The following is an 11,834-nucleotide window of genomic DNA, read 5'->3' as shown; positions in this document are numbered from 1 at the left end:
GCCCAACTAGTTTTTGTATTTTTAGTAGAGACGGGGTTTCACCATATTGGCCAGGCTGGTCTTGAACTCCTGACCTTGTGATCCATCCGCCTCGGCCTCCCAAAGTGCTGGGATTACAGGCGTGAGCCATGGCGCCCTGCCCAACTTCAAGTAATCTTCTAATCATTATTTCTATTTTTGAGATACTGGTTCATAAAACATCAAATATCCATGAATCACAGTGCTATCCACTGGCAGCATGGCAGTGAACTACAATGAAAACCAGTTCTACAAAAGACACTTTGAATGCCATTGTTTCACACCTTTAATACTGCCTTAAAGGTTCTATTGCTCTTCAACGATCTTAGTGTACTTTGAAATATAAAAGTAATAATTATCATTGGAACAGTTATTCTGAATCTAAAAAGATAACTCCCATAGCAATATTTGTTTACTCAGAACATATTTTCACTTCCAATATATGTAAAATTTCTCACAAAGAACAGAACTCACAGTTTGAACAGAAACCTCAGTGTTTAAATCTCCACATTCAGTAAAATAAACGCTACATAGTAGGTTGTTCTGAATATAAATCACGCATTTAACTAAATGGGATATAATTTCTAACTTGTGTTAAAAGTGAAGAAATAATTTTTTATGTGAAGCCTTGTCCCAACTCAGTCAAGTGCAAGATTATCATATGATACAAATCAAACTCTACTAACACAGCACATTTGTCAGAGACTTGAAGACAGATACATAACTACAGCTGGGGAACTGGATGTCCTTCAGCTAGGGTGTAATGAAAGAAAAAAGCGTATCATAGATCAGGTCCCAGTTTTAATTACTTCATTGATGACAATGCCTTACTTTATTTATTGAAGAATGTTTCTTCCACTGAAAATACACTTCTAATTTTATAATGCTAGACAGTAGGGGAAAAAATAGGAGCCCATGTAAAAAAAAAAATCCACTCTTAGAATCTGAAGTTATTGATCAGATATGCAATGACTCTTTTCTGCTGTGATGATAATCAAATCTTTTTTCTTAAGTACTGACTTGCCAATTTATCTTTGATAACTGATTCAGAAAGATAAATGAACCTTGTGACTTTACATATGAGAATATGTACATATATATATATATTCTAAGAAGTTGTCCCATGATCTGACCCATACTTCTGATTTAAAATATAACTAAATTCTCTCAATAAAACAGTACTAATTTTAAGTTTTAAACTGAAATCACCCTTTTACCACACTGTTCTCATTCTCTTTACTTTTTATTTTTACATTATTTCTATAAATACTAAAAAAAAACCCAAAATCCCCAATCTTGAAACCAACTTACATTAGAGGTCTGAGGTTAGTTTATAACTTTTAAAATATTTTGTTAAAATGTAAAAAACCTGAAATTACAAACAAAAAAATTTATAATTTTACAGTATATATAGAATTTTTTTTAAAAAAATATTCTGAACTGTTTTTATATAAGTAATCAAATGTTATTTTTTTAAATGAAACTCCTTTATAGGCTAGAGGAGGATATGTGGTATTGCCCCATTAGAAATCAATACACATTTCATTTTTTTATGCTGGTACTTCAACTATTTCAAAGTAGTCATTTGGTAGAATCACATAACCTCTTTCTGATACGTCGTCTTTCTCTTTCTGGAAGTGAACAACCTCCTTTAATTTTTCAAGCTGCCGTTCTTGCCTTCTGCATCGCTGCTGTGCGGTCTTGAGCTTCTTTCTGAGTTTTTCAACTTGCTGTTCTAGCTGATGAATCCTTTTCCGCTGGTGCATTGTATCCTCCACAGTATAGTTGTGGTCACAGAAAACTGAGAGATTAACAGGGGTCTGAAGAGGCGGCATTAGTAATCCAATAGCAGCATCAACCTGGGAAACAGGAGGCGGTAAAGGAGGTGGGGGAAGCTGTTCCTGTGGCTCCAGAAGATCTTCTTTCTAAAACAAAAATACAAAGTATGTTTGAATTTAGTAACTAAAAACAGTTTAAAAGAATCTGTGGACTGACCAGGCGCAGTGGCTCATGCCTATAATCCTAGTACTTTTGTGAGGAAGAGGTGGGCGGATCACCTGAGGTCAGGAGTTTGAGACCAGCCTGGCCAACATGGTGAAACGCTGTCTCTGCTAAAAATACAAAAATTAGCCAGGTGTGGTGGTGCACGCCTATAATCCCAGCTATTTGGGAGGCTGAGGCAAGAGAATTGCTTGAAACCGGGAGGCGGAGGTTGCAGTGAGCCAAGATCATGTCACTGCACTCCAGCCTGGGCAACAGAGACTTTGTCTCCAAAAAATAAATAAATAAATAAATAATAAAGGAATCTGTGGAATTTAAGAAATACTGACTTTTTTTGGGAATCAGTGGTATAGAAACATTCCAAAATGAGAAAACAGTTTCAGTTTGAATAAACTTTTCTACCTGAAGTAGAGGGATGGTGCAGGAAAGAGACAAAATGAATCATCAGATCTAATTAAATATTAAGCACTGAGGAGAAAAAAATGCTTTGAAACTGAACTGTCACTGATAAAGAAAACCCAAAACTTATCAATATATAACTGGCAGTACAGAGTGGTTTTTAACTAAGTTACAAAGCTGGACTAAGTTTCTTAGTGTGAGGATATTTATCTTTAATAAACTGAATTTTGTGTTTTCAGAAGTGTATCACTGTTAACTACAAGGTTCCAGGCACATTTATTCTCTTAACACTAACTCAATTTTCCACATTTTAATCAATGAACACATCAGTTTGATAAACAGAAAGCAACCCAATATTTTAAAACGCATATTACCTTGTCATGTGGCTCGGTACAAAGAAATATTGTGGGCACAGCATTCTCTTTCAGTAACTTGTTGTTGCACTCTCTCTTAAAGCAGTCTGGAGTAAAGTGCTCTGAACAAATACTGCTATACTTGGTGGGTTTAAAGTTTTTTCTTCTGACAGCTGCCTCCCATTCTTTACAAAGACTGGGTCGAGTAAGAGGAAACCTAAGAAGAAGGCATAATTCAATTATCTGTCCTGATTTTTTAAATAAAGGCACCCAAACTTTCCAGCTTAGGAAATATCTTACATTGGTATTAAAGATGTTACAATTGTATTATCCTATTGGATTAAAGATTAGCTCTAGTTATCTATTTATCTCATTTATTAATTTTTTTAAAAATTTTTTTGAGATGCCGTCTTGCTCTGTTGTTAGGCTGGAGTGCAGTGGTGCAATCTCGGCTCACTGCGTCTCCGCCTCCCGGGTTCAAGCGATTCTCCTGCCTCAGCCTCCCAAGTAGCTGGGACTCAGGCGTGCGCCACCACGCCCAGCTAAGTTTTGTACTTTTAGTAGAGATGGGCTTTCACCATGTTGGCCAGGATGGATTCGATTTCTTGACCTCGTGATCTGCCCGCCTTGGCCTCCCAAAGTGCTCGAATTAACAGGCGTGACCCACTGCGCCTGGCCCTCATTCATTAACGTTTAACTTTTTATACTGAGTTCACCAAAAGATTCAAGTAAAATACATACTATAGAGTAAATGTGCCCACGGCTCATGCCTGTAATCCCAGCACTTGGGAGGCCACTGTCCAAGGGACTACTTAAGTCCAAGAGTTCGAGACTAGCCTGGGCAACACGGCAAAACCCTGTCTCTACAAAAAAACACAAAAATTAGCTGGGCATGGTGGTATGTGCCCAGGTACTCAGGAGGCTGAGACTGAGGTGGAAGGACTGCTCGAGCCTGGGAGGTCAAGGCTGCAGTGAGCTGAGATCGTTCCCCTGCACTCCAGCCTGGGTGACAGAGCCATACCCTGTCTCAAAAAGAAAAAAATAACCTGTATTCATATTTTTTACCAGTAATTTTCCGTGTGCTGCACAGAGAGACAAAGATTGCACATTTGTATCTGTGTACTGGGAAAAAGGGGCTTCTAGTTCTCTTAGCATCAGTCTGACAAATATGAATAGGCTAAATTTGAATTAAAGGCAGATAATAATGAAATAATTTATTTTCTAATCAACTGGGATGTCCATTAGGCCCAGGTAAACAGGGATAGTGAGAGTTTACATTTATTGTGGTAATTTTACTCTTCCAAGTTAAGAATTTGGTAAACTGGGGGGATTAGAAAGAAAAAGGGAAGGGAATTTCAAATTTATGTTTCACAGTCTCTCTTCCATGTACCATATGCTAGAGCCTGACTCTGCTAGTAAGAGATCTTTATGACAGTCCCTTTTCTTTGTACGACATAGCACTCTCCACTGCCACTATGTAGAGGGTGGGAGAAGTGGTACTCCTAGAAAATCTCAGCTGGGGCTGGGCGTGGCCTGTAATCAGGCCTGTAATCCCAGCACTGTGGGAGGCTGAGGAGGGCGGATCAGGAGGTCGAAGTATTGAGACCATCCTGGCCAACATGGTGAAACCCCGTCTCTACTAAAAATACAAAAATTAGCTGGGCGTGGTGGTGCACACCTGTAGTCCCAGCTACTCGGGAGGCTGAGGCAGGAGAATCGCTTGAACTCAGGAGGCAGAGGTTGCAGTGAGCTGAGATCGTGCCACTGCACTCTAGCCTGGTGACAGAGCAAGACTCCATCTCAAAAAAAAAGAAAATCTCAGCTGGAATGGCCTCTATAAGTATAAACTAGGGTAGCATTTGCTGGTAAAATTCAGTACCTATGGCCTCCTGGCTCTGTAAGTATAAACTATGGTAGCATTTGCTGGTAAAATTCAGTACCTAGGGCCTCCTGGCTCTGTAAGTATAAACTATGGTAGCATTTGCTGGTAAAATTCAGTACCTAGGGCCTCCTGGCTCAAGGACGACAAATTTACAGCTGTTTGTGAGATTCTCTTAAGATCTTTCCCATCTACTCTCCCTAAACCTGCTATTTTAGATAAGGGATAAGATGCAGGTTAGCCCTTTTTTTGATTCAATCCATATCTGCTTAACATCTAGCGGAAACAGTTATATCTTTTTTTTTTTTTTTTTTTTTTGAGATGGAGTCTCACTCTGTTACCCAAGCTGGAGTGCAGGGCAAGATCTCAGCTCACTGCAACCTCCATATCCCAGGTTCAAGCGATTCCCCTACCTCAGCCTCCCAAGTAGCTAGGATTACAGGCGTACGCCTGTATTTTGTATTTTTAGTAGAGACGGGATTTTGCCATGTTGGCCAGGCTGGTCTCGAACTCCTGACGTCAGGTGATCCGCCCACCTTGGCCTCCCCACGTGCTGGGAACTACAGGCATGAGCCATCGTGCCTCGACAAAAACAGTTATTTCCGACGTGTGAATACCCTCTTTAAACTAGTTTCCAGTGCCAATGAAACATTTTCCATAATTTTAGATTCCTTCTGCCAAGCCATCAGAAATGTGGGTGGGGAGCTGCGCATGTAATCCTGTTACCATCACCTGACCTTTCCCTACATTTAGAAAGAACATGTTTACAGAAATTCCAATTAAATCAAGAGATAATATTAGGATATCCTGAACTGAATCCTCTTAAGTGTTCTATCCCCTTCTCCAAGGGGTAACATTATTACTCTGGAGACCTCTCTATGTTCTACACACTCTTATTTCTATAGGGTCCATCTCACATGATATCAAACATATTTAAAAAATGCATGGACACTCCCCTAGTAAACACAGATGGCCCCACAGCAAAAAAATAAATTAACTGAAAAGATATTTAACATTTTGCTTTTGTAATTATTTACCTAATTATAAAAGATAATTAGCTAATTACCTATGGCTAATCTGTATAGTTTACCCATGGATCTGATTTCTTACCTATCATCTGCGTATAGTTGTCAGGAATTCTTGCAAAGAAAACTTAACATAAATGTAATTAAAATTTGTAAACAAATTCAGCTGAATGAAAATGTTATGTCACATTTTACAAGCGTTTATCATAAGTAATTGCAACTCTGCACTTTTTTCCTATTTTCAAGAGAATATTTTTGATCCTATCACTCTTAACTGTGCTACCTACTGGATAAGACAGCTCTGAAAGCTGTGGGGCAGTTTCTTTCGAAAGAGCTTCCTCTATGCACAGGTAATGCCATAATAAATAAAGATCCGTGTGAGTCATTTTATTATGATCCATGTTGTAACTGTCCATATTATCATTATTTTGTGCTGAAAAGATAACGATTTATCTCTGCAGTACCTGAAGCTTTCTCCAAAATACAGGGTCCTTAAAGTTTAGTTCCTAGAGACTGGGGGCAAAAATTCTCCCTGATTTCCCAGCTAAAAAACCCTTAATTGCTACGATGCTGGCCTCCCATCCACGGCAAGGGCGAAAAGTAGTGATTTCTTCGTTTAAAGGCCTTTGTTTCTATTTTAAATTAACCCCTAAGACCATATTAAAACACCTGGCTGCTCTGTGACCCTGGTGGTGGCAAAACCCGCGCCACCCTAGGCATCGCCCGTGGGCTCCGAACGCGTCAACCCAGGCCGTGAGCGAAGCCTGCAACCAGGGCCTGTTCCAGGAGCGCGAGAAACGGCTGCCGCGGCGACGCGCGCCGAGAACGCGCGATCGGGCGGCGGTTCCCAGCGGGACGCGGTGGGAAACGCCCGGCACGGCCGGCCCCAGACCCCACCCGCCCCTCGCGCGGACACGCGCCTGGCTCCGCCCCCGGCCCCGCCGGCCGCGCGCCCCCACCCCGGCTGAGACCGGCCCCGCGAGGCGCGCAGGGTCCTCACTTGTGGAAAGAAACGGGCTTGTCCTTGTCGTAGCGGTTCTTGCAGCCGTAGGCGGAGCAGGACTGCACCATCCTTCCGGTCCTCAGGCACTTCACTTCTGCCGCCGCAGAAGGCAGGGAAGCTGTTCTCAGTGTCGCTGCGCTCGGTTGGATTCCCTCGCTTCTTTTGTAGCTTTGGCCAACAGTTACAGTGATGGTGGCCTCCCTCGGGGGTGACTAGTGTGCCCGTTTTGTTGTTTGCATTAGCAGAAGGACCACAGCCATCGCCCGTCTCCCATCTCCAAGATGGCGGAGGCAGCTTCAACCTCACCTCTCGCGAGGGGTGCGTCCCACTGTCTCTGATTAGCCCCGAGGTCAGAGGTAACGTTTCCTGGGAAGCTAACTATTGGCTGAGGCCAGGTGTTTCCGGCGGTGGCTTCAGAGTTGCCGAAGTGGGCGGAGCCCTGAGCTTCCGGCAGGCAGGAAGGAACTGCTTGTCGGGGAGGAGGCGCGGCGGGAGGCCGGATTCCTGGGGCATCCTCCAGTCCCGGGCTGTTCCCGTGGGTTAATTGATGCGGAGCTTTTCTGGGGCAGCTTACAGTAGGGAACAACTAGGGTCTCTTGGAGAACAGGTGTAAAGCCGAGGTCGTTGGCTGATTGCGCCCATTTCTTTAAAAGGGCGGACACAGATGGTGTATGATTAATAAAATTGTGGAACCTTTTCCCAGAATGCTAATCTTTATCCCATTACCTGTGTCTTCAGGTATCACAAGTTTCTGTGAGAGCCAACGTGACAGATTTTTAGCAATGAAAAAAGACACGCTCGCCAAATCATCTCAATTGCCAACGCAGAAGCGTTTTATATATATGTATGTATATGTATGTATATACACGTGTGTGTATGTATATGTGTGTGTGTGTGTATATATATATATGTAATTTTTTTTAATAAATAGAGGCGTTGTCTCCCCACGTTGCCCAGGTCAGTCTGGAACTCGAGCTCGAGGGATCCTCCCATCTCGACCTCCCAATGGGTTGGGATTACAGGAGTTGAGCCACCAGGCTGTCCCTCCCCAGAAGCTTTTCTGAAGGGCTCTCCATTGCTGTGATTTCCATGTGCTGTGTTGCAAATAGCGAACTGCTGCAGCAGTTTTCACACCTGAGAGAGAATATGTCAGAGGGGTTCGAACTAGAGCGACTCTGTGTTGAGTGAGGGCTAGGAAAATGAGGCTGGGACTTGCTGGGCTGCATTCCCGGGAAGTTAGGTATTCCTAGCCTCTAGATGTATATACCATTAAGGCAACAGATTGATAATGTTTACTACACAGACCCAGACTTCGAAGTGTCCAGATATCCCGATATTTTGAGAACAGAAGCATTCCTAATTTTGCTTTAAAGATAATAATATTGGGCTGGGCACAGTGCCTCACGCCTGTAATCCCAGCACTTTGGAAGGCCGAGGCGGGCGGATCACTTGAGGTCAGGAGTTCAAGACTAGCCTGGTCAACATGGTGAAAACCGTCTCTACTAAAAATACAAAAATTAACCGGGTGTGGTGGCACATGCCCTCGAATTTCAGCTACCCTGGAGGCTGAGGCAGGATAATCGCTTGAATCCGGGAGGCAGGGGTTGCAGTGAGCCGTGCTTGCACCACTGCACTCCAGCCTGGGCGACAGAGTAAGACTCTGTCTCATAAATAAATAAATAAAGATAATATCGATTCTTACATAATATAGTAATTAATCCTTTATCACAAACCCTTGTAGCAAAGCACATCTCCCCATGATCTTTTTTTATCCTATATATAAACTAAGTGTTGTACTTAGGGTGGACGCGTTCCTCCTCTTACTTTCGGGAATGCCCTACTCTGTCTGTGGAGTAGCTGTACTTTCACCACTTTACGTTCTTAATAAACTTGCTTTTGCTTTGTACTGTGGACTCGCCCTGAATTCTGTCTTGCGTGAGATCCAAGAACCCTGTCTTGGGGTCTGGATTGGGACCCCTTTCCTGTAACAGTTTTACTTCATTCCCTGCTCCTTTTCTTTATATAGATCTGAGCCAGGCAGACCTGGAGAGCGGACTGTTGAGTAATCCCTTGGCCCTTATTCTCTACCTTTCCTGCCCTTTTAAATGTTGGTGTTTCCCCAGGGTTCCATCTTCTGCCCTCCTCTAACTCCTAAACACCCTGCTCCTTAAACTGAACCAAATGCCATAATTCTCTCATCTTTTATTTCCTTTGTATATCCGTTCTGCCTTTGGGATTATCATCTGTGAATTATCATCTGTGAATTATCTGTTCAACAATTGTCTAAACCAGAAACCTTGGAGTCATCTTGGATTTTTTTTGTCACCCATAAAACCCGTTGATGACCAGGTTAATTTTGTAGACTAAATAAATAAATGCCCCTTAAATCCATCCCTCTTCATGTCTCCTCACTGTTGTTTTTTTTTTTTTTTTTTTTGAGAGGGAGTCTCACTCTGTCGCTCAGTCTGGAGTGCAGTGGCGCAATCTCAGTTCACTGCAACCTCCACCCCCTGGGTTCAAGCGATTATCCCGCCTCAGCCTCCTGAGTAGCTGGGATTACAGGCACCCGCCACCATGCCTGGCTAATTTTTGTATTTTTGTAGAGACGGGGTTTCATCATGTTGGCCAGGCTGGACTCGAACTCCTGACCTCAGGTGATACGCCTGCCTCAGCCTCCCAAAGTGTTGGGATTACAGGCGTGAGCCACCGCGCCCAACCCTCACTGTTCTTTAATTATTTTTATTATTATGTTTAACAGAGATGAGGTCTCACTGTGTTGCCCAGGCTGGTCTCAAACTCCTGGGTTTAAGCTATCTGTCAGCCAGGGCCTCCCAAAGTCCTGGGACTACAGGCGTGAGCCACGGCACCTGGCCTCCTCACTGTTCTTGACCAAGCTCTCATGGTCTTAACCTTGCAGCAACCCCTTAACTATCCTAGTCTCCAGTTTTACCTCTCTCCATTCTATCTTCCATAGAAGGGTGGTGCATGCCTGCCACGCCCTTGCTCATATCCTTCCAAGGCTACCTGCTGTACTGAATAAAATCCAAACTTCTTATGGTGAGTTATAAAGCTCTTTAAGACCAGGTACTTCTACTCTTCCACCATCATCTCCCTCCACTTGTCTTTACCTTTGTTCCAGCTTTATGTCTTAGAGGGCAGGCTCTGTTGTGGTTTCCTTAAATAGGCTGTTTTCCTTGGCTTGAAATGCCCATCCCTGGCCTGTCCACCCTTAAGATGTGGCTTAATGGCCTGGTGCAGTGGCTCATGCCTGTAATCCCAGCACTTTGGGAGGCTGAGGCGGGTGGATCACATGAGCCCAGGTGTTCAAGGCCAGCCTGGGCAACATAGTGAGACCCTGTCTCTACAAAAAAAAATAAAAAAATTAGCCAGGCATGTTGGCACACACCTGTAGTCCCAGATACTTGGGAGGCTGAGTTGAGAGGATCCCTTGAACCCAGAAGGTTGAGGCTGCAGTGAGCTGTGGTCATGCCTTTGTACTCCAGCCTGAGCAAACAGAATGAGACCCTGTCTCAAACAAGCAAACCAACAGTTACCACGAGCTGGGTGTCAGGGCTCAGGAGGCTGAGGCAGGGACTCAAGGCAGCCTGGACAGCATAGTGAGACCCTGTTTCTAAAAAGTTGTTTTTAATTGGTCAGGTATGGTGGTGCCTACCTGTAGTTCCAGCTACTTAGGAGGCTGAGGCAAGGAGGATCCCTTGAGTCCAGGAGTCTGAGGCTGCAGTGAGCTATGATCATGACAGTGAGATCCCATCTCTAAATTTATACACATACACACACAGATATGTATTGCTAAAAAAAAAAGCTAATGATCACCTGAGCCTTCAGCAAATGGTGATCTTTTTGTTGATGGAGAGTCTTGCCTTGATGTTGATGGCTGCTGACTGATCATGGTTGCTGAAGGTTGAGGTGGCTGTGGCAAGTTCTTAAAATGAGACAACAATGAAGTTTGCTGCATCGATTGACTCCTTTCATTAAATATTTCTCTGTAGCAAGTAATGCTGTTTAATAGCATTTTGGTCACAGTAGAACTTATTTAAGAATTGGAGTTAATCCTCTCAAACCCTGCCACTGCTTTATCAACTAGGTTTATTTAATATTCAAAATATTCTAAATCCGTTGCTGTCATTTCAACAATGTTCACAGCATCTTTACCAGAAGTAGATTCCATCTTCATAAACTAGTTTATTTGCTCATCTATAAGAAGCAACTCCTCATCTGTTCAAGTTTTATCATGAAATTGCAGCAACTCAGTCACATCTTCAGGATCCACTTTTAATTCTAGTTCTCTTGTTGTTTCTATCACACTTGCAGTGACTTCTTCCACCAAAGTCTTGAACAACTCAAAGCCATTCATGAGGGCTGGAATCAATTTCTGCCAAACTCCTGTTAATGTTGATATTTTTCCTCCCATGAATTATTGATGTTCTTCAGGGCATCTAGAATGATGAATCCTTTCCAGAAGGTTTTCTATTGACTTTGCCCAGATCCATCAGAGGAGTCACTATCTATGGCAGCTATAGGCTTACAAAATTTATTTCTTAGGTAATAAAACTTGGAAGTCAAAATACTCCTTGATTTATGGGGCTGCAGAATGGATGTTGTGTTACAGGCATGAAAACAACATTCATCTCCTTGTACATCTCCATTAGAGCTCTTGGGTGACCAGGTGCATTGTCAATGAGCAGTATTATTTTGAAAGGAATCTTTTTTTCTGAGCAGTAGGTGTAACAATGGACTTAAAATATTAAGTGAACCATGCTGTAAACAGATGTGCTGTCATCCAGGCTTTATTATTCCATTTATTGAGCACAGGCAGAGTAGATTTACCATTGTTCTTAAGACCAATAGGATTTTTGAAATGGTAAGTGAGCATTGGCTTCAACTTAAAGTCATCAGTTGCATCAGCCCCTAACAAGGGAGTCAGCCAGTCCTGTGACACTTTGAAGCCAAGCATTGAATTCTCCTTCCTGGCTACTAAAAGTCCTAGATGGCATCTTCTTCCAATAGAAGCCATTCTATCTACATTGAAAATCTGCTGTTAGTGTAGCCACCTTCATTAATTATCTGAGCTGGATCTTCTGGAGAACTCACTGCAGCTTCTCCATCAGCACTTGCTGCTTCACTTTGCACTTTTA

The 11,834-nt window shown here is 42.9% G+C and overlaps 1 protein-coding gene and 1 long non-coding RNA gene across 3 annotated transcripts in view; one reads left to right on the top strand and one right to left on the bottom strand.

The window, feature by feature from the left end:
- Positions 1 to 286: 286 nt before the first annotated feature.
- Positions 287 to 6,991, bottom strand: THAP1 (THAP domain containing 1). Of its 2 annotated transcripts, XM_004046968.5 has the most exons (3): positions 6,676 to 6,991; positions 2,793 to 2,988; positions 287 to 1,943 (listed from the first exon to the last, which is right to left on the bottom strand). In XM_004046968.5, exons 1-3 carry the CDS (start codon positions 6,744 to 6,746, stop codon positions 1,569 to 1,571), a joined length of 642 nt encoding a protein of 213 aa, XP_004047016.1. In that variant the 5' UTR covers positions 6,747 to 6,991; the 3' UTR covers positions 287 to 1,568. The 2 variants fall into 2 exon arrangements, with proteins under 2 accessions (XP_004047016.1, XP_018888013.1); XM_019032468.3 differs by lacking the exon at positions 2,793 to 2,988 and having other exon boundaries at positions 1,853 to 1,943; positions 6,676 to 6,746.
- LOC109028056 (uncharacterized) overlaps positions 6,901 to 11,834 on the top strand; it is a 33,318-nt gene continuing 28,384 nt past the window's right edge. Inside the window, exons 1-2 of the long non-coding RNA XR_004071171.3 lie at positions 6,901 to 7,034; positions 7,417 to 7,522. This is a non-coding gene — a long non-coding RNA (uncharacterized lncRNA). The remainder of the gene's footprint in view (positions 7,035 to 7,416; positions 7,523 to 11,834) is intronic.

The sequence above is a fragment of the Gorilla gorilla genome, chromosome 7, assembly GCF_029281585.2.
Source record: "Gorilla gorilla gorilla isolate KB3781 chromosome 7, NHGRI_mGorGor1-v2.1_pri, whole genome shotgun sequence".
Lineage (NCBI taxonomy): Eukaryota > Metazoa > Chordata > Mammalia > Primates > Hominidae > Gorilla > Gorilla gorilla.
This window is presented reverse-complemented; position numbering and strand designations above follow the sequence as displayed.